A 26,878-nucleotide genomic window follows, 5' to 3' on the forward strand; every position below is an offset into this window, starting at 1 on the left:
CCTCCCGCCCCACCGGTTGTCAGCGATGCCTGTTTATAAAAAGAGACTACTACCTCCAACTCTTCACTAGCTAATAAAGGAATTCCTTATATGCTAGGTTGATCTCATTAAGATAAGCTTCGGTAAATGTAAATGCGGGGGAAAGGATTAGCCCCAATGGAGTTAAAGATTTGGACTTTAAAATTGACTTAAGGTAGAAGAAAACCGATGGCTTTAACAACATGAGAAAACTGAATAGATGGGAATTATGACCATGATGGGTTGCGGTAGGGAGCAAGACTGGGATGTCTGTCTGTCTGTGTCTATCCATCCATCCATTCATATCCTAGATAGATAGATAGATAGATAGATAGATAGATAGATAGATAGATAGATAGATAGATAGATAAGATAGAATAATTTATAGATAGAATAAAATAATTTATAATTTGGGAGGAAAATGTGAACAGTGGTCCGGATGCTTTCTATGAACTTTCTGATTTAAAATGGGTGGTCATCATAATTGAGGCCCCTGTGGAATTTTCAGGTTTTTTTTTTAATTTTTTAATTTTTTTTATTTGCATTTATATCCCGCCCTTCTCCGAAGACTCAGGGCGGCTTACACTGTGTTAAGCAATAGTCTTCATCCATTTGTATATAATATACAAAGTCAACTTTTATTGCCCCCAACAATCTGGGTCCTCATAAGAGGGTTGGTCATAAGAAATTCACAAAAGAATCAGATCCTTCAACTCACCTTGGTTAAAAAGCATAGTTCGTTGGTTGCATAGCTTAGAGACAGATTCTATGGATCTTAAAATAAAACCCAGTTAGCTTGGGGCGGGAGGGAAGATGGGCTGTAGATGAGCATTATTAAAATCTACAGAAGTAATCGCGATCTATGCTTTATTGAAAAAAATGCGACAAACCCCGATCAAGAATGGCGTGCAATTAGGTCCTCCATCCATGACATATAATTGGGCACCTTTGTGTAGACCCCGTAGAGCCCAGCAGAACCACATTCCAGACCCCAGGAGACCAACCCCCCGACAAACCACCTCCTGGCGTTAGTATCGTAGAACACCAAGGCTCCTCCGCTGTCCCCATAGCAAGAATCCTTCCCCCCCATCTCGGTCCCCGCGCAGAGCATATTTTCCGTCAGCCTGAGTTGCTTTCCTTCCAAAGTCCGGTTTGCGTAGGCAGCTTTGCACTTGTTCGGCTCGACAACATCTACCTCGGTATACAACAAGAAACGGGACTGCCTGGCCCGCTCCGTTTTTCCCCAGCCGGCAATTATTCCAGTGTCGTTTGTGTTCACGCGGAAGCCCAGGTTGTATCCCGGCAAGCAAATCGGAGTCATGTTCTTGTTAATGGGGACTTTGTGCTTCAGTTTAATCAAAGCGATGTCATTGTCAAAATTGATGCCGTCGTTTGTGAAGCCGCCGTGGACGAAAACCGATTCTGCCCAGACTTGGTGATAATGAGGCGATCGTTTGTTTAGGACCCCCAATTTCAAGGTCAGGGAGGATGCGTCAGGTGGGCTGCCCAGGACATGAGCGGCTGTTAAGATCCAGTTATCGTATAAAAGGGCTCCAGCCCCGTTTGCTCCATGCGCGTCCGTGATTAAAACCTGCCAAGGGAATTGGCCGGGCAGAGCCTTCTGCCCCCCAAAAATACGCTTCAGAGTGTTAGACGTTTGCACTCCACAGACTGCGAAGGAAGAGAAAGGAGATACGAGTCAGACTGTTATTAGTTCACGAGATTTGATTCTCCCGGCCTCAGTCTACAAGTCCTCGGTGTCTTTCCCATAATAAAGTTCAGAGCCATGCCTGCATTGTAACATGTTGGCATCTCAACAGATGATGATAGCTTTAAAGGCATTTAATGCGAGACATGTTTCTTAGTCACAAATCTAGGCCACATAAGTATGTCGACGCTTTGAACTGTGGAAATACAAACTTTTCCTTAATGTGTGGTCTTTTGAGATTTCCCAGGTGCTGAGTGGCTCAACTATCTTCACAAATACAAATGCTACTTTATTATCGGTAATACTACATGGTGCAATCTGGTCTTAATACTGGCTTCGTTGTTTGATAGGTCTCCGATTGTGCAGTTTGGCTAATCAAATTTGAGTTGAGACAAAATATAAGAGTTATTCTGTACTAATATAGAGGTTCTTAGACTTTTTTTTTTTAAATGGTTGCAATAAGAGATATTTCTCATCCAGAAGCTTGGAATACCTGCCTTTAGCCTTGAATAGTGCCTTTTGTATAGTTAAAAGGGAAATAGTTAATGCTGAATTAAAAAAAAATGCTTTTGGTCATCTTTGATTATATGGCTATGAAGAAAATCCACGAGATTTTTTTTTAAAAAAATATATATCTTACCTGGTTCACAGACTGGAGGTGCTTTGTTTCCTTTGTGATCCTTCCAAAAACCATCAGGGGCACACCTGTAATTACCTGCATGGACAGTATAGTCTTGATAAAGAGAGATGCCACCCATGTTTCAAATTGCAACCAGCTTTTTCCCACCAGTGTTAAATACTGCCCTAACCCTCACCGGAAGGTCCCAGTTTGCATCCCATAGTTTACCGATACCTCCCATAGGAGATGAGCAGGCTGAGTCAAGGGAGGAGTCAAGTACATCATCAGTTCAGTCTCGGCATCGACGAGATACAAGTCCAGCTCTCCTTGAATTGCATGGACTCTTTACTGCCAATCTGCCTTGACCGTTAGTAATATAGGTTCTCGTTTAGTGGTAGCGTGAAATAAACTCGGACTAATATTGGACCTAACCTTGGCTCCCGATTTCTTGCGCCTGACATCTCCCTCTTTCATGCCTCCGTGCATAGCAATACCAGAATCCTTGTGTCCTTGGGCGTGCCCTAGTTGGCCTCCTGCACCATGGCGGGGTGGGGGGGCGTTTTTGCCTTCCCCAGCCTCTGGAGGCTTCTTTCGAGCCTCCGGGATGTTGGATAACCATTTGTCTGAAGTGGTGTAGAGTTTCCTGCCTGGGCAGGGGGTTGGACTAGAAGACCTCCAAGGTCCCTTCCAACTCTGTAATTATTATTATTATTAAGTAGAAGGCAGAAGAGCTCCCTTACTTACACAAACTCCCCCTGGGAAGGCAGGAAGCCTTTTCAAGCAAAATTGAAGGTGGCTTCTTCTACGTCACAAATAGGTTTCCCTTACCAGAGTAGCCGGTTTTCAGGACGTAGAAGGGACTTTCACAGTTATATTTGATTTCAGCTTGATAGGTGGAAATTTCTCTTCCGGTGACATACACAAGTGTGCCATTGGCTATGTCACTGGCAGGGCCGCAGTCAACAACTGAAAAGGAGAAGGAAGAACTATTAAGCGTCCGAAGAGCCGGAATGTTGACAAGAGTTACAAGAAACATCAGGATAAAAATAGCGGCAGGCTAGGCAGTAAAGAATCTGGTCCCAAGTCAAAGGTAATTTTTTCCTGAGACTTAAATTAGAGTCTTGAGGATCTGTGATCAGGGTTCTGCAACCCAGAGGCATTTGTTTTAATTCTTACAAATTCTTTTACTCAGCTTGTAAATAACATAAATTACATTCTGCCTCTTAAGCGTCTCCCAAATGACTTCTGGAGCATAAAATCAATTTTAAAAGAAGAATTAGAGGGTGATCAGAAGCGAGATAAAAGATTTTTTGTGTGTGTGTTTAACTCCCCTGTAGTAAATTCAAAGTGAAAACCGGGCCATACGTTGGTCTGTCTCTGCTGAAAATATTTTGAAGCAGGCAAATTTTATTCTGAGATGCAAATGCAGTTTGTCTCCCACAATTTTCATTAGAGAGCTTGGTCCTGTCAGACTTGATACGGATTTCCACAAGAAACAAGTAACATATCTAATGCTGTGGTCCGCCAGCAGCCTGCGGAGCTGGCAGCGGAGTTGGGCAGCGATGAGGTTGAGGTAGAGCATGGGCCAGTCCTGGAGGCTAGGGAAGGCCTGGATGAGGGCTCTGTGTCGGAGGCAGAGGTGGGGCCAGGGCCATCGGGAAGTGATGTGCGGACTTCGGAGCCTCCAGAGGCTGACAGTAGTGAGGCAGAGGAACAGGCTCCTCCTGTTCCTAATGCACGCATGAGAAGAGCTGCCAAAAGGCAAGACCAGCTCAAGCAAAGAGGACGACTCAGGAGTAGGGCCAAGAGATGATTGGCCCCTCCCATAAGGCTTAAAAGACCAACAATGGCATTTGGGCTCTTTGCCGGAAAACAACGTTGATAGACTTGCTCCTTGTCTTGCTGCATTTATTTCTTGTCGGCATCTTCTGCTTTTGAACTTTTGCCAAGAAAAGCCTTTGGCAGTTTGTCTAATTAAGACCAAGGTTGGTGATAAGACTTGAAGACTTGTGTTATGAAGCATTTGTTTTGATTTAGTTTGGACGACGCTGAGAATGAATTTAATTCTCAGCCGTTCTAATAAAGTCTGTTTGTTTTTGAACTGAGTGTGTCTACTACTACCTACTTGGGCCTGGGTCACAACATCTGAGGACTGCAAGCCCCCCGTGTGGATTCTGGGCGATGACCTACCGGTGCATTGAGCCATTGGCTTGTTCCAGGTACCGTCCTTTTGGCAGATTGCTTTGAACGAATCCACAACCAGTTTGTTCTGTGGGAGGAAAGATTTCAGAGAGTTTCTCGTCGGTAATCATTTCAAAAACAGCAAGGCAAAAAAACGTGTTGTGTCCTGCAAGACCTTGATGTCCCTTCACCCCCAACCAGAACGACCAAAATTAGGGAAGATTAATAACAGCTCAATATTTTTTTAAACCAAAAACAACAAGAAGACATAACAAACACTAACATAAAACATATACTCCTTCTTTACATCAGCTTCGTTTTGGTATTCCTCTATTACTTACATTTTTCCCCCTTCTCGTTTCCTTTAATTATACTCATCTTTTTTGTCCCATTATCCCTTATTTCTGTATATATTCCATCATACCTAGCATAACAATTCATTTTCTTTCATGCACTACCCTTTTTTGTATGTGTAGGTATGACCCTTTCCCCTTTTTCGTCATTTACCATTTCTAATTTCTATCCAATTATACAATTTATTCCATACTATATAATATTCCGTATTTTCCTTTTCTTTTATCTCCTTTGTTAATTTATCCATCTCCGCACAGTCCAGAATTTTCCTTATCACTTCCCCGTCCAATGGTATATTCTCATTTTTCCAGTTCTGTGCATAAGATATTCTTGCGGCTGTTGTTATGTGTAAGATTAGATACCTTATTTCTTTACTATATTTCCTATCGAGCATTCCCAGCAAAAAGGTCTCTGGTTTCCAGCCTATGTGTTGGTTCAAAACTAGGAAAGATTAATAACAGCTCAATATTAAAAGCATTTATAACGTACGCTGTTTGCCCCTCTATGTAGTGAAACGCATAACAGCACACATTGACTGCTTTTGGCACAAGTTCCATGGCTAAAATTCATACTGATCTGTGTAAGTTGCCAACCCAGAGAAATTAAAAAAACAACAACAACAACCTGGGAGACTATTACCCACTTCCAAAAGCGCGTAGCCCACATTGCAAGAGAGGCTGTAGAAGTCTTTCAGGATATATTTTGCCTGCACTGGAGAGATTCTGCCATTGGGTGGTGCTTGAGGGTTGGGACATGGCAACGCTGAAGAGTTGGAAAACAAGAAAAAAAAAAAGCAAATAAAACCAGCCCTGCTCCTTGGCAATTAATTTTTTTAAATTTTATTTGTCACAACAGTATATATAAGCATAAGCATGAAATAACTATATGATATATAAGCATAGATAAAATAATAAGTATGTAATAACTGTATGAAATTGGATACAATCCAAGGGAACCTTAGGACAGGAATGGTAGGCACGCTGGTGCTCTTATGCACGCCCCTTATAGACCTCTTGGGAATGGGGGGAGGTCAATGGGGTGAGGGCCTCTGGTTGCTCAATGGACTAATGCAGTCTGTTATTAACAGCAGCTGCTTGCAATTACTGCAGGTTCAAGTCCCACCAGGCCCAAGGTTGACTCAGCCTTCCATCCTTTATAAGGTAGGTAAAATGAGGACCCAGATTGTTGGAGGCAATAAGTTGACTTTGTATATAATATAAAAATGGATGAAGACTATAGCTTGACATAGTGTAAGCCGCCCTGAGTCTTCGGAGAAGGGCGGGATATAAATGCAAATAAAATAAAATAAATAAAATAAAATAAAATAAAATAGTAGATAGTCTTTGGTTAAAGCTTTGGGGATTTTGGGAAGAGACCACAGAGTCAGGTAGTGCATTCCAGGAATTAACAACTCTGTTACTGAAGTCATATTTTCTGCAATCAAGATTGGAACGGTTCACATTAAGCTTAAATCTATTGTGTGCTCGTGTATTGTTGCAATTGAAGCTGAAGTCGTCTTCAACGGGAAGGACACTGTAACAGACGATTCTATGAGTTAAACTCAGGTCATGCCGAATGCCATTAAATCATTAAATTAAATTAAATGCCATTAAATCATCTCGCAGTTCTTACAGAACTCTTACATTTCGGATTTCTGTTCTACCAGTTTTCCTAGCCTGAATGAAAATGTGATCTATGTAACGTAAGGGCTGTATCATCAACCCCACTGCAGTCCTCCCAACTCCGTCAGCAACCATCTGTATTGCCAACGTCTTGGTACAACTTGCCTGAAAAGAATTTTAAACGTGGGTCAACGCACTGAAAATAGACGACTTGTGGCCATTTTTCACACTTACACGACCGCCGCACCTGATCAAAATTCTTGATGCTTGACAACTGATTCGTGCTTAACGGCGGTTGCAGATTCCCCTGTTGCGACCTTCCGACAAGCAAAAGTCTAACGGGAAAGCCAGATTCGCTCCGCAAGCCGTGTCGCTAAGCTTAACAAACTGCACATGATTTCACTTAACAACCGTGGTAAAATGGGGGCAAAACTCCCTGGGCAAATTTCTCACTTAACAAACATAAACGTTGAGCTCACTTGCGCTCATGAGTTGAGGACTACCTGTATCCCTTTAAGAAGACCGATTTCAAATTTGCTTTCCTCTCCCCTTCATTTTTAACCATGCTTTTCCCTCCTCTCTCCAAACACTATTAATTTGCTTCCTGGGTGAATGGAGAGACTTCTGTTTCGGCTCCTTTGAGGATGTTCTTCCCTGAACTTTGTATATATATATATATAGTATATAGTATATAGACCAATTCTCGAATACAGCTCATCTGTCTGGAACCCACACTGCATATCGGACATTAATACAACTGAGCGCGTCCAGAAATATTTCACAAGAAGAGTCCTCCACTCCTCCGCTCACAAGAAAATACCTTATGGCCACCAGACTTGAAATTCTGGGATTAGAAAATTTAGAACTATGGTATGACCTGAGCATAGCTCATAAAATCATCTGCTATATTGTCCTTCCTGTCAATGACTAGTTCAGCTTCAACCTCAACAATACACGAGCACACAATAGATTCAAACTTAAAGTGAACCACTCCGAACTCGATTGCAGAAAATACGACTTCAGAAACAAGAGTGGTCAATGCCTGGAATGCACTACCAGACTCCGCGGTCTCATCCCAAAATCCCCAAAACTTTAACCTAAGACTGTCTACTGTTGACCTCCACCCCATTCCTAAGAGTTCTGTAAGAGCACCAGCGTGCCTACCGTCCCTGTCCGAATGTTCTCTTTGGTTGTATTCATTTTATGTATTCAATTCATGCTTATTACTTATATATATTATTCAATATGTATTTGACAAAATAAAATAAATAAATAAATATAGTTCAGTTGCTACCAATGCCCAAGGCTGTGCATCCAGTTAACATGTCTATTCCCGCAAAGCCCTCTAACCTGTTGTGTCATATCTGAGTTTCCATCCGGCATGAACTCCAGAAAGGTCAGTGAGGAAGGTGATATCAACCATATTGCTACGCGTTTCAATTTTGGGTGGTGGGGAGTTTCCGCAGAACGGACCGTATTCTTTCTTGGGCGTCTTTACCTGGAAGAGCCACAAAATATTTATTTATTTATTATTTATTTATTTTATTTGTCCCAGTATATATAAGCATAAGCATGAAATAACTATACGATGTATAAGCATAAATATAATCATAAGTATGTGACAACGATATGAAATTGGATACAATCAAAGGGAACATTAGGACAGGAACGGTAGGCACGTAGCAGTTTAGCAGTTGTTTTAAAGCTTTTCTGCTTCTTTGGCGCTTTGCTGTTTGCTTCCTAGAGTTTGTCAAGATAGGAGCAGGGCACATATGTTGATAGATAGATAGATAGATAGATAGATAGATAGATAGATAGATAGATAGATAGATAGATAGATAGATAGATAGATGTAGATGATAGATATAAATGATAGACGATAGAGAGCTAGAGATGAGAGGGAGAGGGAGAGAGAGAGCTGATAAATAAAGAGACAGACAGATAGACAGACAGACAGATAGATAGATATGATAGATAGATATAGATGATAGATAGATGATAGATAGATATAAATCTATCTATTTATAGGGGGGCAATAAGTTGACTTTGTAAATATACAAATAGAATGAGACTATTGCCTTACACACTGTAAGCTGCCCTGAGTCTTCGGAGAAGGGCGGGATATAAATGTAAACAAAACAAAAAAAAGAGATGATAGAGATATTAGATATAGATAGATAGATAGATAGATAGATAGATAGATAGATAGATAGATGTAGATGATAGATATAAATGATAGACAATAGATAGCTAGAGATGAGAGAGAGAGAGAGCTGATAAAGTGACAGACAGATAGATAGATGATAGATAGATATAGATGATAGATATAAATGACAGATAGATAGATAGATAGATAGAGATAGATAGATAGATAGATAGATAGATAGATAGATAGATAGATAGATAGATAGATTGATGATAGATATAAATGAGAGAGAGAGGGATGATAGATAATGACAGATAGATAGACAGACAAATATAGATAAATAGATGATAGATAGATAGATAGATAGATAGATAGATAGATAGATAGATAGATAGATGTGAGAGAAGATAGATTTATTGATGATAGATAGATAATAGAGATGGATGGATGGATAGATAGATAGAAGATAGATAGATAATAGAGAGATGGATGGATAGATGATAGAGAGATGGATAGGTGGATGGATAGATAGAATAGGTGGATGGATAGATATGAGAGAGAGAGAGCTGATAAATAAAGAGACAGACAGACAGACAGACAGACAGATAGATAGATGATAGATAGATAGATAGATATAGATAGATAGATGATAGATAGATATAAATCTATCTATTTATAGGGGGGCAATAAGTTGACTTTGTAAATATACAAATAGAATGAGACTATTGCCTTACACACTGTAAGCTGCCCTGAGTCTTCGGAGAAGGGCGGGATATAAATGTAAACAAAACAAAAAAAAGAGATGATAGAGATATTAGATATAGATAGATAGATAGATAGATGTAGATGATAGATATAAATGATAGACAATAGATAGCTAGAGATGAGAGAGAGAGAGATAAAGTGACAGACAGATAGATAGATGATAGATAGATATAGATGATAGATATAAATGACAGATAGATAGATAGAGATAGATAGATAGATAGATAGATAGATTGATGATAGATATAAATGAGAGAGAGAGGGATGATAGATAAATAGAGATGATAGACAGACAAATATAGATAAATAGATGATAGATAGATAGATAGATAGATAGATAGATAGATAGATAGATAGATAGATAGATAGATGGATGTGAGAGAAGATAGATTTATTGATGATAGATGGATAATAGAGATGGATGGATGGATAGATAGATAGAAGATAGATAGATAATAGAGAGATGGATGGATAGATGATAGAGAGATGGATAGGTGGATGGATAGATAGAATAGGTGGATGGATAGATATGAGAGAGAGAGAGAGAGGAAAAGAGGATAGATTAGATAGATGATAGAGAGAGAGAGAGACAGAGAGACAGACAGATACTGTAGTTTGTGAACTGTAATTTAGGGTTTAACATCTCTTGAACCCAGCCATTTATAGCTTATTCAACAAATTGTGACGTTGGGTGCTTTGTGAAGCCAGTTTCTTTGTTAGTTACCGGCAGTGAATTCAACAGAGCTATGTGAAAAATCCAGATTTCTAGCCTAGAGGACCTAGAACTCAGCTCATCCCACTGACCTTCAGGATGTCATAGGGACACAGTACATCAGGATGGGCTTCTACATCAAAGGTTCCCACAAATTCGAGGATGACCATGAAACCTTCTTCCACCCGGATGCTGTAGTCGCACTCCGATATTTTAGGATACGGGTTGGGATAATTGGGGCTGGAAATCACACCAGATCTTCCTGTCAACACCTCAGTCGGACAATGCGCTGAAAGGAAGGTGGAAGAAAAAGAAGAAGAAAAAAATAGAAGCCTTGTTCAGAAAAAAAAAATATGTTTGGGTTTTTTTAAAAAAAAAAAATACATATTTAGTTCAACTTTCACATTGAGTTTTGAGCCAAAAGACCATTTCGGATTCTGGTCTGATGTAGGAAGAAACGCAATGCAAACATCAACATTCCATAGGAAAGCTGTTAACGGGGGAATTCTTATTTTATTTTTTAGAACAAGTTTTTATTGATTTTTTTAGTCCCCCTCCCTTACACACATACGTGATTTATGAACAGAGTCTTGGCCCTATCATATCTTATACAATTCAATATATTCAAATGTATTTTACTTCGTTACAGTTTTTGCCAAAATATTCTTTTTTTCATAGTTTTTATTCAGTTCCTAATATTTCCTTGCTCGTTTTATTAAGTCGCATCTTCAAATTCTAATTTCTCCATTTTTTATTCGTGTCCATTCTCTCTCGTTCTTTTGTTTTTTAACTCTTTCAATTTTTATTCTAATATATTCAAATAGATTCGGGGTTGCCTTTCTTCCATTTCACCTTTTCCTTTGAATTTATATCCCTCCCTTCTCTGAAGACTCAGGGCGGCTTACACTGTGTTAAGCAATAGTCTTCATCCATTTGTATATTATATACAAAGTCAACTTATTGCCCCCAACAATCTGGGTCCTCATTTTACCTACCTTATAAAGGATGGAAGGCTGAGTCAACCTTGGGCCTGGTGGGACTCGAACCTGCAGTAATTGCAAGCAGCTGCTGTTAATAACAGACAGACTTAGTCTGCTGAGCCACCAGAGGCCCTTTTCACAGCAATTCTTTCTTCTCACTCCTTTCCCTCCTTGCCTTAACAGGGGATTGAAGTGTTAATTTAATCTGAGCAAGCACAAATAGTCCTCGACTTGCAACGGTCCTTGTTTAGTGCCCGTTCGAAGTTAACAACAGTACTAGAAAAAAGGAACTTACGACTGTTTTTTTGCACTTAACGACCGTTACAGCATCCCCAATGGTCACGTGATCAAAACGCAGAGGCTTGGCATCTGGACTCATATTTATGACGGTATCCCGCAGTATTACGTGATCCACCTTTTGCGAACTTCCGACAAGCAAACTCGATGGGGGAAAGCCAAGTTCACTTAACAACCGTGGGTTTGTAACTTAACTGCAGTGATTCACATTTTTATATGAGGTTTTATATTCTTTAAGCCGCCATGAGTCGCCGAGTGCGAATAGGGAATATAAATTCAATAAATAAATTCAATAAGGTAAAGGTTCCCCTCGCACGTACGTGCTAGTCGTTCCTGACTCTAGGGGACGTTGCTCCTCTCCGTTTCAAAGCCGAAGAGCCAGCGCTGTCCGAAGACGTTCTCCGTGGTCATGTGGCCGGCATGACTCAACACCAAAGGCGCACGGAACGCTGTTACCTTCCCACCAAAGGTGGTCCCTATTTTTTCTACTTGCATTTTTACGCGCTTTCGAAACTGCTAGGTTGGCAGAAGCTGGGACAAGGAACGGGAACTCAACCCATTACACGGCAGCACTAGGGATTCGAACCGCTGAGCTGCCGACCTTTCGATCGACAAGCTCAGTGTCTTAGCCACCGAGCAACCGCGATGTTTAGGAGAGGTAATAGAGTTTCCGTGGTAAAACCCAGCACCGTATGACTTTTTTTTTTTGCTGGTGACATATTTATACCCACAGTGAGTAACCCCATCTAACGAATGTCTGCTAATTTCCCCTCGGTGCCTTTCATTTAAATTCAATGTAAATTGAATATAGTGAGTTTAATTACGCCGTTACCTCTCTTCTGACAGGTTGAAAATAAAGTGTGTGGAGGCAGGGTTTGTCTGGGGTTGCATGTCACCCCGGAGACCGTAGGTTGTCTATCTCGGCCTTAAGGAATGCCAGAGAAAGGAAGAAGGGGAAAACTTAAAAACACTCTAGAACAGGGGTCTCCAACCTTGGCAACTTTAAGCCTTTAAGCAAAGCTGGCTGGGGAATTCTGGGAGTTGAAGTCCGCCAGGCTTAAAGTTGCCAAGGTTGGAGACCCCTGCTCTAGAATTGAGTCTTGCTGCACCATGAACCTTTTCAGATAACACTGGTAAGACCGTTAAAATTTAACGCTGTTCAATTTATGATTAGATAGTTGGGCAACCAGTAAGAGAGCCGCATCGACAGAGGTGTCACATCAGCACTGTTCAATTAATACATAGGGTAGCAGGCATTAATATTAATTCAGCATTCCTTATGAAGGGCTGTATTTCTATTTTGTAGAAACACACACACATACACACTTATCCCTTGCACAAAAGCAGCCCTTTCTCCTCCTCCCCCCTCCCTCCCCCTCCCTTTTCTGTCTTTGGCCGTAAACTCCAGCTGAGTTTTAGGAGTATCGAGAGAGCATTCAATTACACTTAGGCCTGTATTTTTTTTTAATTTTTTTTTATTGGCGATTACACTGCAGTGCCCACCAGAGACCTGAACTCTGAGAAACAAGCTTATCTCTTTACTTGCAAAAGTGTGATTGCCGGATCATTAGGTCTGAAATTAACAGTGGCCCATAAATTTGGCTACTAAATGGACTGTAAAAAACGTGGCGAAGACCAAGGACTTGTAAAACAAAGGCCGGGGGGGGGGGGGAGAAACTGGTTGGTTCGGTGAATGAGCTGAGATTATATGAAGCATAAACCCTGATTTACTTAAGCCAACAAAGATGGCTTAAGCCCTGCAGTAAGGAGGACAGAAAACATTACAGGTTAGGGCCCAGAGTGAACCGATCGGCGACAATCTATGGAAGTCTATGCTTAAACCGTCAATTCCCCACTGGAAACTCTCTCTCATTTGAGACAATGGGTCTTACGGGTGAAATAAACCAAGCGTTGCTTTGAACTTTAGGCACCTATAGGAAGGAGTGGCGCGGTGGCCTAGAGGTAGAGCTCTCGCCTCACAATCAGGAGGCTGTGAGTTCCATCCTAGGTAGAGGCAGATTATTCCTCTCTCTCTGCACACTGAGAATAGATTTGCTGAACGAAACTCCGCCCTGGCAACAGGAAGGGCAGCCAGCCAATAAAACACTCTGCTAGCTCCATTCAGTTGCCCAGACTCCACACCGCCAAGGGTTTACGGGGTCGTTAAATAAAGATGATGATAGGAAGCAGGCTGGCAGGTGGGGGCAGCGCTGTGATTATTTCCTTCCCCAACTGTCCTCCCCAAATCCTCTTATTTCCTCAAGAAAAATATATTGAGGGAAGGAGAGGCTGGTAGAGGTTGGTGGAGCAAACCCGGAGGAAGAGCTCGGAACGTCATTCTGTTCATCTGTTTTAAAATGCCCAGTTTCTTATGGTTGGACCTAGGAAGCGCTAATGTGGTGAGATCTGGGTGGACAGGAAAACTTGCCTGTCCTGGCATGAAGCTTCAGGTGACATGGGAGCTTATTGTGATTCTGCTTCAACCTCGTCTGATTCTTCCTTCTCCCCTAAGAAATCTGCCGGATCTGTGTAGGACTGACACCTCAGAGGTGGGCCGCTGGGGGTTCGCAGGGGTTCGGGAGAACCTCTAGCTGAGATTCTGTGCAGTTCCCACTCCTGGCTGGCCCCGGCCACCTCTCCCCTCCAAGGACTCCCCATGCAGCCCATCTTGGATGCAGATAAGTGGAGGGCGAGCATGGAGGCTCAGGGAGGGTGAAAAACGGGCCTACCAGAAGTTCGGGAAGGCGGTAAATGGGCCCGTTTCAGCCTCCAGAGGGCCTCCGGAGCCTGGGGAAGCCATTTTTGCCCTCCCGGAGGCTCAAGAGAAGCCTGCAGAGCCCAGGGAGGGCAAAAAGCCTCCCCAATGCTGCAGGAGGCCGACGAGGCCACACCCACCGTGGCCACGGCCACCCAGCAACCGGGCAGAGAACCCCTTGCTAAAATTTTTGAAGCCCACCCCTGACTTCCCTCCTCGCCTAGTCCTCTCAGGCCCAGCTTGTGACCTCTTTAGGTTCTTCTTTTCCTCTCGCGTAGCGTGCCATTGCAAAATGAACATTGCAGGAATTGTGGGACAGGGTGGAAGCCATTTTATTCACCACAGGAGGCGGATGACGATGGGAGAAGCGGAAGGCAGAGCTAGATGCCGAATGACTGTAGCCCTCCGTGGGGTTTTCAGGAGAAGACCACAGGTGGCACCCACTGTCAGCAGCTCTGCCCAAGCTGGGGAGCGCCAAGTTTATTTCACGCTGGAAAATAGAAAAGGGAGAACGAGAAAGATGGAAAAGGAAGAAAACGACGCTGGTGAATATAATCCTTCCTTCCTGAGTGGCACAGCAGATTATGAGCTGTGGTGGCGCTGTGGTTAGAGTGCGGTACTGCAGGCTACTTCTGCTGACTGCCGGCTGCCTGCAGTTTGGCAGTTCAAATCTCACCAGGCTCAAGGTTGACTCAGCCTTCCATCCTTTCGAGGTGGGTCAAACGAGGACCCAGATTGTTGGGGGCAATAGGCTGACTCTGTAAAGCCACTTGTAGAGGACTGTGAAACACTGTGAAGTGGTATATAAGTCTTAAGTGCTATTCCTTCCTTCCTTCCTTCCTTCCTTCCTTCCTTCCTTCCTTCCTTCCTTCCTTCCTTCCTTCTTTCCTTTCCTTTCCTTTCCTTTCCTTTCCTTACTTCCTTCCTTTCTTCCTTTCTTCTTTCCCAGTGATTAGGATGTGATATTGCAGGCTAACTCTGCCCACTGCCAACAGTTCGATCCCGACTGGCTCAAGATTGACTCAGCCTTCCATCCTTCTGAAGTGGGTAAAATGAGGACCCAGATTGTTGGGGGGGGGGGCAATAGGCCAACTCTGTATATTGCTTAGAGAGGGCTGTAAAGCACTGTGAAGCGGTATATAAGTCTTAAGTGCTATCGCTATTATAATTTGTTTCCCCTTTTCTAGAGTTTGTAAAGGTACTCAGTCGGCTTAACTTGTTTTAAATCACAATGAAATATGCAGCACATTCCAAGAGCGAAGCAGCCGTTTGCGTAAACAAATTAGGGAAATGGTGTTTTTTAAAAAATAAATAAAAAATTAAAAGTTTCAGGTATCACACTCCGGCTAATTTTCGACTCCTTCATCCTCCCTGATTCTTAGGAAGCGGACTCACCTTTGCAAGTCTTCTTGTCCCTGTGCAGAAGGTATCCGATTCGGCAGCTGCAATAAAAGCCACCCAGGTAATTGTGACAGTAGTGGTCACAAGGCAGCTCACCGTCAAGCTGCCCTTCACACTCATCGATGTCTAAAAGAGAGAAAAAAGAACAGAAACAGGAGGAACCAAGATTGGGATATAAAACATGGCTCTTTGGGGCAAAGTTTGTAGAAGTGGAGGCAGCCGGGTGGCGGCTCACCTATAATGTAGAGAATATCAAGACTGGATTGTAAGCTGTTATTAGTTTATGGGTCTCTGTGCTCCAAAGCTCTGGTTTTCCTTGGCTTTTTTTAGACCTTTCCAAAATTCAGCGGTACAATCCCTGTGATTTCCCTCCGTTTTGATTTAGAGAATATACACTAAACTACAGTAGTGGCCAGAATTGTGGGAGCCTTTTGGGCAAAGTGTATTTTTTGAGGTTTGATGGCTAATAACACCACATTTTTTTTTTAGTTTTAAGATAATCCTATTCCACTGCTAGAATGGCCTGGGAACAGCCCAGACCTTAAGCCAATTGAAAATCTAGGGAGCCGACTAAAGAAACTGGTTAGTCAGAAGCGACCCAGCAATAAAACCCAGTTAATAGAAGCCATCACTCCATCTTGGTTTCACATGGTTACAGCTGCAGAACTCAAAGACTCGGTTCACTCCATGGGACGAGGTTGTAAGACCGTCATTCATGCTAAAGGTTACCCAACTAAGGATTAGAATAGCAGTTACAGTATAAAGAAGAAAAATGAAACACGTAGAAAAAAAACGAGATATACAAAAATGATCACCATAGAAAAAATCGAGATATGCAAAAATGATCCCCATGTCAGTTAATACTTCGTTGGGTAACCAAAGACTTGGAGTGAACCAAGTCTTTGAGTTCTGCAGCTGTTCTAAACGTGAAACCAAGATTGAACGACGGCTTCTGTTAACTGGGTTTTATTGCTGGGTCGCTTCTGACTGACAAGTTTCTTTAGTCGGCTCCATAGATTTTTCAATTGGGTGAAGGTCTGGGCTATTCCCAGGCCATTGCAGCAGTGGAATAGGATTATCTCGAAACTCCAAAAACAGGTGGTGTTTCACTTTTCTTCTTTATACTGTCACTGGTCTTCTAAATAGCAAATCCTTCATAAAAGTGATTGCATTACATTCTTGATTAAATTATCTTTCCATTGATTTATATTTTTACGGTACTGCTCCCAAAAAACCAAAAAAGTGGTGTTATTAGCTAAGTTTTAGAAAATACGCTTTTCCTAAAAGGTTTCCACAATTTTGGCCACTACTGTATGCTGTAACTTCTGAAGCACATTCTATGTGAAAAGAAACCCCACAAACCTAGATTAAAATCCCTATTTTGCACCCTTGTACCTATTTCTAAACTTCGCATTATTGACCGTGGCAAGTGGCAGCAATTCTAGATTTGCCTCAAGAATGGTTTCCAGGAAGATGTCTGAAATGGTGTAGGGTTTCCTGCCTGGGCAGGGGGTTGGACTAGAAGACCTCCAAGGTCCCTTCCAACTCTATTATTACGTTATGTTAAGATACCAGAGAGACAACCTTCTGCTGACTAAATATCGGTTTATCTGCTGATTATGGCACCCTATGATCATATCAGACTGAGGCCCATTGGACTCAGTACTTCCTCTCCATCCATTGGGGTCTCGGGCAGACCCCTTTCCCATAACGTTTGCCACCTTCCTCCCCCCCTCCCTGTAGTCATCAAAACACGGAGTCTCCTCTAGCTATTTCTCTCCTCCTCTCACCTTCAGCAGCGTAGAAGGCCTCAAAGCCCGTGAACTGTTTCTCGTTGGAGTAATCGGATCTGAAAGTCACTGCTAAATTGTTATCAATGGAGCGGTATATCTTTTCCCCAGGGGCCTCCTCGGTGTCGGTACTCTCTTGCCCACAGAGAGTGGCCACGATCTTACCTCCTGAGTTGAGCTGCAAAGCAAACACACAATGAGCTCTGCCATTGAGTTGTGCATCTTCCCCCCCCCCCCCGGGTTTCTGTAGGAGCCACGCGGTCTCCCTAAACAATAGCAATCGCACTTAGACTTATATACCGCTTCACAGTGCTTTATAGCCCTCTCTAAGCGGTTTACAGAGTCAGCCTATGTGGTAAGGAGGGAAGGCTGAGTCAACCTTGAGCAGTTCAGGATCGAACTGCTGGCAGTCGGCAGAAGTAGCCTGCAACACTGCCTTCTGACCACTGTGCACCGCAGCTTTTACCATCTATCTATAATCCATCCATCCATCCATCATCTTTTATCTCTCTTTCTTTCCCTCTCAATCATCTATCTATCTATCTATCTATCTATCTATCTATCTATCTATCTATCTATCTATCTATCTATCTATCTATCTATCTATCTATCTATCTATCTATCTATCTATCTATTTATCTATCTATCTATCTATCTATCTATCTATCTATCTATCTATCTATCTATCTATCTATCTATCTATCTATCTATCTATCTATCTATCTATCTAAATAGCAGATTTATATATACAGCTTCAGCGTGCTCTCAGCAGTTTACAGGGTCAGCATACTGCCCCCAACAATCTGGGCCATCATTTTACCCACCTTGGAAGGATGGAAGGCTGAGTCAACCTTGAGCCGGACAGGATCGAACTGCTGGCAATCGGCAGAATTAGCCTGCAATACTGCCTTCGACGACTGCGCCACCACAGCTCTTACCATCTACCTATATTCCATCCATCCATCCATCCATCCATCCATCCATTCATCTTTTCTCTCTCTTTCCCTCTCAATCATCTATCTATCTATCTATCTATCTATCTATCTATCTATCTATCTATCTATCTATCTATCTATCTATCTATCTATCTATCATAATAGCAGATTTATATATACCGCTTCAGCGCGCTCTCAGCAGTTTACAGGGTCAGCATACTGCCCCCAACAATCTGGGTCCTCATTTTACCCACCTCGGAAGGACGGAAGGCTGAGTCAACCTTGAGCCGGTCAGGATTGAACTCCTGGCACTGGGCAGAATTAGCCTGCAATACTGCAATCTCACCACTGTGCTACCATGGCTCTTGTAGCAATAGCACTTAGCCTTATATACCGCTTCAGCCTTCTCTAAGCAGTTTACAGAGTCGGCCTATTGCCCCCAACAATCTGGGTCCTCATTTTACCGACCTCGGATGGACAGAAGGCTGAGCCAAGAGAACCTCATTCCATCTTTCTCGGAGCTAAGGCAATCATGAAACAAAGGGGTCAGGTGGCTTGCCCACTCAAAAGTACCAAAAGTGCTCCCGCGTCTGGGTCCCCCCAGAATAAATCGCGATGTGCGCGCACGAAGTCGTGCCACACGGCAGTTGGACATACTTTGACGTAGTCGTATTCGCACTGGTAAGACAGCTCAAGGTTGAAGTGGGTGAAATAGATGCGGAGGGCGTAGCCCTGCGGCACGGTGATATTCCATATCCTCTCCTTGCTGTTAGGATAGACGTTGGGGAAGTCCGGCGAGGCGATCCTCCCGTACATTTTGTCTAGCTGAAGAACATCGCCAAGTATCCCGGGCCACAAAGTGAGGAGGAGGAAGAAGTAGAATCTGGGCCAGAGGAAATAGGGAAAGTTTTACACAGGCACACAAAAAACCTCCAGCTAGCTGATCCTTCATGTTGACTTTCCTCTTCCTTCCTCATCTCCTTTCCTTCCTCTTCAGATTTCTGAGCCTGGCTGCCAATCATTACCCCTTTAAAACAGTGGTGAAATCCAAATTATTTTACTACCGGTTCTGTGGGCGTGGCTTGGTGGGCGTGGCAGGGGGAGGATACTGCAAAATCCCCATTCCCTCCCCACCCCTGAGGGAAGGATATTGCAAAATCTCCATTCCCACCCTGCTCTGGGGCTAGCCAGAGGTGGTATTTGCCGGTTGTCCGAACTGTTCAAAATTTCCACTACCGGTTCTCCGGAACCTGTCAGAACCTGCTGGATTTCACCCCTGCCTTAAAGATATTCTGTAATGCTAAAGAATCCGATATAAAAACCGTTTCAATCCCGTGACTAAAACAGGCACAGCTGGATTGATTGATTCCTGCAGACTACCCCCGTAGGGACTTCAATTCTTATCTGTCCAAGCCAGAATTGCCAATTTGTCATCGCTGTTCCTTGCCATATCGAAGCTGAATTTAAGGAAGCCCCACTACACTTCATTAAGCAGAAAGGACAGCAGAAGAAAAGCCACAGCTGATCAAATTAAATACTGATTTAATACGGTATCTTGTCTCCCTCCGTACCCGAATAAGAATCCCTCAAGGAAGCAGGACATGACCCTGTTCTTCTCCATTAAATTATCAAACAGCCTACTAAAGTTATGTACGTTGATGGAGAACATGCTGTCTTCATAAATTCAATAGGTCTGCAGTAGCAGGGTGGGGAATGGGAATGGACAGATGAAGAGAACAATTTGACAAGCACAGAGCAACCTCACACCAAACCACGCGTTGCCCGGAGGAATTGAATTAGGAAACCATTTCCCCATCAAAACAAGGGAATGGCAGTTCCATAGATATTCGTAGAAATCATTACGTTGGAGAGAAATTTGTTCCCCTTTCCATAAAACGAGACAAACTCGATTCTTCTCAGAGATCAAGTAGTATCTCAGTATGTTTGCAGAAAGGATTGGCTTCTCTCTTGGCTGCCTACATTAGTTTTTGTTTTTTTTAACAAGGATCTGTGAGGTTTTGCTGGTCGAAAGTGTTTTTTAAAAAAGTTCAAATCGAGACCCCTGTTTTAATTCCAACCGTGCGTAGAACTTACCTCATCCCAGCAGAGTTCCCGTAGTCTTATTTCCACTCGGGTTTTGCAGTCAGTAGGCTTCCACGGCCTATTTACGTTGTTGAGGAAGGCTTTTCCTGTGTTGGTTCAGAAATGTTTGTGTTGAATTTTGAACTCTGGTCTTTATGTTTCTCTCAAACAGGCGAGTGGCGGAAGGTGTGTTCTCGGCCTCCCCTCTCTTCTTTCCCTTAAAGGAAGACACACCTAAAGTCTTTTACCTTCTATGCTTGTTCTGAGATACAGCCAGTTGACCAAAAAAAAAAAAAAAACCAACCCCAACCCAGCACTTGTGGGTGAAGCAAGTGAGTTAAAATGGGGAAGGTACAGGGAAGTACATAATTTTGTGGGTTGAGAGGGGAGGGAGGGATTGCGTTTGGCAATCGCCATTGTGTTTCGTCAGCTGGGTCTTTCCCCGCTCTTGTGCAATGTCCCTGAGCGTATCAAAAAATCCAAGCACCTCTCCTGCAGCTGGCGAAAGAAAGAGAAGGGAGGGGAGAAATATTTTCATTCTCTCTGAATATACTGTGTGGGCAAACAGAACAGCGGTAGCGGAATTTATTGATTTATTTGTTTAATTTTATTTAGTTTGTCGAGCATGTATGAGAAAACAAGTATACGTATGAACATAACATATAAACATATAAGTATCGGCAAGTATAGGAAGGAAGGAAGATTCCCCTCGCACATATGTGCTAGTTGTTCCCGACTCTAGGGGGCGGTGCTCATCTCCGTTTCAAAGCCGAAGAGCCAGCGCTGTCCGAAGACGTCTCCGTGGTCATGTGGCCGGCGTGACTCAATGCCAAAGGTGCACGGAACATCGTTCTCTTCCCACCAAAGGTGCTCCCTATTTTTCTTGCTTGTAAAAACTTGCATTTTTTACCTGCTTTCGAACTGCTAGGTTGGCAGAAGCTGGGACAAGTCACGGGAGCTCATCCCGCTATGCAGCACTCAGGATTCGAACCGCTGAACTGCCGACCTTTCTATCGACAAGCTCAGCGTCTTAGCCACTGAGCCACTGCATCCCTATGGTTGTTCTTAGTAACAAGTAAATTTCACAAACTTCGAAGTTGCTCTGCCTCTGGTCCAAAAGGACAGGAGATTTCCCCCCCCCCCTAGTATTTTAGCCAGATTTTTTTCCCAGGCAGGAGAAGGATGTACTGGGAGAGATAAATAGGAAAAGTATAATAATCTATTTTAATTCTATAAAACAAGAGGAGAAGGATATCCAATTTAGCTTTCAGCTGCTTGCACTCCCAAATCCTTCATCCTTTTGAGAAGGCCAGTACGGAATTGACTGGCATCTCTCCACAAAGCAAGGCGAACCATAATTCCCCATTTCCACCCAGCTAACTCTTCCAGCACACCAAAGCAAATACAAAGTTGTCATGTCAGAATCAGCTCAGGGTTCTCTTGAGGTTCATTTTGTCTTCACCTGTTGTGGTCCTCCAGCAATCTGCGGAGGACCACAACAATGGACTCCAGGACCACAGCAATGGACTCGGACAGCGATGAGGCTGAGGAAGAACATGGGCCGGTCCTGGAGGCTGGGGAAGGCCCAGATGAGGGCTCTGCCCCGGAGGCAGAGGTGAGGCCAGGGCCATCTGGGAGTGATGTGTGGACTCCGGAGCCTCCAGAGGCTGACAGTAGTGAGGCAGAGGAACATGAGGAGCCTGTTCCTAATGCACGCATGAGAAGAGCTGCCAGAAGGCAAGAGCAGCTGAAGCAAAAAGGACAACTCAGGAGTAAGGCCAGGAGATGATTGGCCCCTCCCATAAGGCTTAAAACAAGACCAACAATGGCGTTTGGGCTCTTTGCCGGAAAACAACATTGATACCCTTGTCTTGCTGCATTTATTTCTTGTCGGCGTCTTATGTTTTTGAACTTTTGCCAAGAAAAGCCTTTGGCAGCTTGCCTAATTAGACCAAGGTTGGTGACAAGACCGAAGAATTGCATTAGGAAGAATTTGCTTTGATTTAGTTTGGACAACGCTGAGAATGAGTTAATTCTCAGCCGTTCTACTAAAGTTTGTTTGTTTTTAAACTGACTTGAGTTTATTACTACCTACTTGGGCCTGGGTCACAGCATCTACCGGTTGACTATCATTTTTCTGGATTTTACTTGGGAGCCCAAGATCCTAGTGACTAGTCCTTGTCACATTCTCCTTCAGGCACTTAGCTTCTTTAATGACAGCGATGGCATTTGAATTACTGGGAAACCACTCGATGGACGCCTTACTCAGCCTGCACCAACGCCTGATCACCCAGGTTGGCAATTTACTTTGCCATTTTATCACACGGAGAACTCATTAGTGGAAAAGTCTGCTTCCCCCTCTCTCCCTCCCACCTCCAAGGTGGCCAGTACTGCCACGCATGCCTCTATTGTCATTTTCTCGTTTGCAAAATCAAATTCATTTTTTTTTTGGCCTGAGCAGAAGGGAAAATACGAACCGATCAAAAACGAACGAGCAGTTTTCATCTGGGTGACGAAGATAAGCGAGTTTGTCTGCAATTTTTTAATTGTTCGTTTGAGGGTCGCTGAACATGGGCAATATACTTGGGATTCGCACCCAGATGCAACTGTGTTTTCATGCAACATGCTGACTCACTCATGACTGGGTTCATATGTCATCTAAAAAAAAAAGTCCTGTCTTTGATTTATCATCTCGTGGGGATGAACCCAGGTAATTTATATTTGCTTCTCGTTGCAAGAAGTAAACTGCATCTTATACAGAAATCTCCCAGTTCAAATCCCTTTCAGGCTCCGGTGCCTATAGTACAGGGGTTAAATCTAAAAAAATTTCCTACTGGTTCTGTGGGCATGGCTTAATTGGTGGGCGTGGCTTGGTGGTCAGGTGACTGAATGGCCATGGCCAATAATAATAAATAATAAAATAATAAAGCATACAAAACTTGGGAGCGCACCAGTCTACCTTCTTTAAAAATAGAGGCACCAGTCTACTAATTGCCTTTTTTTTGGGAGTGCACCGGTCTACCTTCTATAAAAATAGAGGCACCGGTCTACTAATTGCCTTTTTTTGGGAGTGCACCGGTCTACCTTCTTTAAAAATAGAGGCACCGGTCTACTAATTGCCTTTTTTTGGGAGTGCACCGGTCTACCTTCTTTAAAAATAGAGGCACCGGTCTACTAATTGCCTTTTTTTGGGAGTGCACCGGTCTACCTTCTTTAAAAATAGAGGCACCGGTCTACTAATTGCCTTTTTTTGGGAGTGCACCGGTCTACCTTCTTTAAAAATAGAGGCACCGGTCTACTAATTGCCTTTTTTTGGGGAGTGCACCGGTCTACCTTCTTTAAAAATAGAGGCACTGGTCTACTAATTGCCTTTTTTTGGGAGGCACCAGTCTACTAGCCGCCTACAGCACTGATCAGCTGTAATGCGGTTCTTTGAAGTGCCACGGCAGTCATATAAGGCCATTTGCAGCTATATCACCACCGAGAGCTTCAGGGACAGAGAAGAGGAACAGCGAGGCATGAGCAATGGGGGGGGCAGGGCTTTTTGCTACTGGTTCTCCGAACTACCCGCCTCCATCGCTACCGGATCGGGCGAACCGGTCCGAACCGGGAGCATTTCACCCCTGCAACAGTATACCTGCGTGTTTTCAGCGAACACAAAACTGCAGAGTACCCGATGTTCAGATCAGGTTCTATAGCCCATCTGAAGCTTGTTCAGGTGCATTAAACCTAAACGTCTGTACGATTTTTTTTTCTTTTTCTTCCCTGAAACCAATGTCCCATTTTCATCACCGCGACAAGCAGCGAACGAGCGCTGAAAGATAATGGGGGTGATATTCTCAGAAGCAGATGTCAGGTTGGCTCTGAGTCTAGAGGCAAGTCATAACGCCCCCCCGCCTGCCCCCTGATTCCTATCCAATTGCATCTGAGCCACTTCAACTTCGTGAGAAGAGCTATCCCATCATTATTGCCCTTTGCTCAAGTAAGAACCTACCGTCAGGGTTCCAGAAAACCCTCCCCTGCAGAAAAGACTCCGAGGCAAACATCTTTCAAAGTTCTTTTACTTTTACTAGCGTAGGTATACTGGCACGGCTGGAAAAACTCCGAATCTGGGGATCTGGGTTTTTCCTCAGTAGTACAAAACCCCAGACCACCAGTATACTACCCCTTGACTCCTCTGCCGATCACATGCTCCAATCACCAACCGTCCCATCTCGAGGCATCACTCGGGCCATTCCTTCTCCAGATGCAGTCTTGGCCTGACTTTGACCGGCAGGAAGAATGTTATTATGTCTAATGGCGACACCCAGGGGAAGGGCCTTCTGGCGACACCCAGGGGAAGGGCCTTCTCTGTGGGGGCTCCCACCCTCTGGAATGAACTCCCCCCAGGACTTCGTCAACTTCCTGACCTTCGAACCTTCCGCCGCAGCTTAAAACACATCTATTTATTTGTGCAGGACTGGTCTAGAAGTTTAATCTTAAATTTAATTTTAATGGGGTTTTATCATTTTAATTGTAATTTTAAATTTTGGCCTATTTAAATAAGTTTTTTAACTAGTGTTTTATCTTGTATTATATTTGTATTTTTATCGGGCTGTAAACCGCCCTGAGTCCTTCGGGAGATAGGGCGGTATAAAAATTGGATTAAATAAATAAAATAAATAAATAAATAATGGCCCCTTGTACCAACCCTCCCCCTTCTCCTACTTTCCCACACAGGAAAAAGTGGCAGCATGAAAGCCTTCAGTCTAATATGGCTTCCAAAGCTGACAGGTGTCCCCCCCCCCCCCGCCCTGCAGAAGAAAACACACCCTGGAAAACGAAACAGACAAAAAGATGGGGTTAACACCCAATACAGCTTTTCACCCAAGTAGCTTCAGACACCTACACCTTCAAGAGACTTCAAACCTGTGTCATGTCAAAGGAAGCCTGAGCTTATCATGATTGAGAAGAGACAAGCCATCGGCCCGAATCCTGTGCACAACAGTGGTTCAAGAACTATGCTTAAAGCCCCTTTTCTGAGCTTTTTTTTATTTTTTATTTGAATTTATATCCCGCCCTTCTCCGAAGACTCAGGGCGGCTTACACAGTGTTAAGCAATAGTCTTCATCCATTTGTATATTATATACAAAGTCAACTTTTATTGCCCCCCCAACAATCTGGGTCCTCATTTTACCTACCTTATAAAGGATGGAAGGCTGAGTCAACCTTGGGCCTGGTGGGACTTGAACTTGCAGTAATGTGTTAATAACAGACAGACTTAGTCTGCTGAGCCACCAGAGGCCCCTAGAGCTTGAATTAGATCGGTTGTTAGGAGCAGGGAGGTGGGCTTCAAAAATTCAAAAATTTTAGCAAGAGGTTCTTTGCCTAGTTACTGGGTGGGTGTGGCCATGGTGGGCATGGCCTAGTCAGCCTCCTGTACCACGGCAGTTGGGGGGCATTTTTGCCCTCCCCTGGCTCCGGAGGTTTTCCTGAAGCCTCCAAAAGGGCAAAAACGGCCTCCCCAGGCTCCGGAGGCCCGTTTTCGGCTTTCCCAAAGTTCCCGTAGGCCTGTTTTTCGCCCTCCCTAAGCCTCCATGTGTGCCCTGCACTTACCTGCATCCAAAACGGGCCGCGTGGGGACTCCTGGGAGGGGAGGGGCAGGGTGGGCGGGGCCAGCCAGGAGTGGGATTTGTGGGTTCTAGGAAGTGCACAGACTCTTAGCTAGAGGTTCTCCCGAACCCCCTGCGAACCCCCAGCAGCCCCACCCCTGAGAACAAAGCAATCTTTTTCTCTCGGCTGCTTATCCTGGTAAAAAAATGACGTTTGTGCCTCTATTCCAGTGGGGAAATCTGAAATTTCTTTCCTACCGGTTCTGTGGGCGTGGCTTGGTGGTGGTGGTGGGGTCATGTGACTGGGTGGGCGTGGCTCTGTGACTGGGGGATCAAAAGACAGAAACTCTACTAACCATGTCCTGCTGGAGGAGGGTTGGACTAGATGACCTCCAGGTCCCTTCCAGCCCTGGATTATCCTCTGAAGCTGCGTCTAGTACCAGGTTTGTAGTCCTTCCTCTTTTTCCTCCCTCCCTCCCTCCCTCCCTCCCTCCTTTCTTTCTTTCTTTCTTTCTTTCTTTCTTTCTTTCTTTCTTTCTTTCTTTCTTTCTTTCTTTCTTTCTTTCTTTCTTCCTTCCTTCCTTCCTTCCTTCCTTCCTTCCTTCCTTCCTTCCTTCCTTCCTTTCTTTCTTTTCCTTGTTTTTCTTTCTTTTTCTTTCCTTCCTTCCTCCCTCCCTCCCTTCCTTCTCTCTCTCTCTCTCTAAGAGCCCCCCCATTTTTTTGCCTAGCAGGCTTCAGCTTTGTTATCACTTAAAAAAATGCTTTTAAAAGTAAAAAAAAAAAAAGCCTCTGACATCAGGCACCTCAGCTGGGATCCACAGAGCCTTGTTTTAACCCTTTAAAAGCATTTTTTTTAACAACCTCTTCAGCTGAAGAAGTTGTAAAAAAATGTTTTAAAAATAAAAAAAAACGGCTCTGATGA

The 26,878-nt window shown here is 43.6% G+C and overlaps 2 protein-coding genes across 4 annotated transcripts in view; one reads left to right on the forward strand and one right to left on the reverse strand.

The window, feature by feature from the left end:
• TARDBP (TAR DNA binding protein) overlaps nt 1-26,878 on the forward strand; it is a 50,104-nt gene that overhangs the window by 10,437 nt on the left and 12,789 nt on the right. The window lies entirely within an intron of this gene.
• Nucleotides 13-21,100, reverse strand: MASP2 (MBL associated serine protease 2). Its single transcript, XM_058160972.1, has 11 exons — nt 20,378-21,100; nt 18,941-19,166; nt 17,349-17,526; nt 15,553-15,684; nt 10,218-10,414; nt 7,853-8,000; nt 5,524-5,642; nt 4,536-4,614; nt 3,174-3,311; nt 2,367-2,441; nt 13-1,689 (listed from the first exon to the last, which is right to left on the reverse strand). Exons 1-11 carry the CDS (start codon nt 20,380-20,382, stop codon nt 914-916), a joined length of 2,073 nt encoding a protein of 690 aa, XP_058016955.1. The 5' UTR covers nt 20,383-21,100; the 3' UTR covers nt 13-913.

This window comes from Ahaetulla prasina, chromosome 18 (assembly GCF_028640845.1).
Source record: "Ahaetulla prasina isolate Xishuangbanna chromosome 18, ASM2864084v1, whole genome shotgun sequence".
Lineage (NCBI taxonomy): Eukaryota > Metazoa > Chordata > Lepidosauria > Squamata > Colubridae > Ahaetulla > Ahaetulla prasina.

What these genes read in the sequence shown, in the direction of transcription:
- MASP2 (XM_058160972.1), bottom strand. An exon ending in GGCCTTCTACGCTGCTGAAG is followed by an intron (nt 15,685 to 17,348) that starts GTGAGAGGAGGA and finishes TCTCTCTTTTAG; the next exon opens with ACATCGATGAGTGTGAAGGG. An exon ending in ACCTCCAGTCTGTGAACCAG is followed by an intron (nt 1,690 to 2,366) that starts GTAAGATATATA and finishes CTTCCTTCGCAG; the next exon opens with TCTGTGGAGTGCAAACGTCT.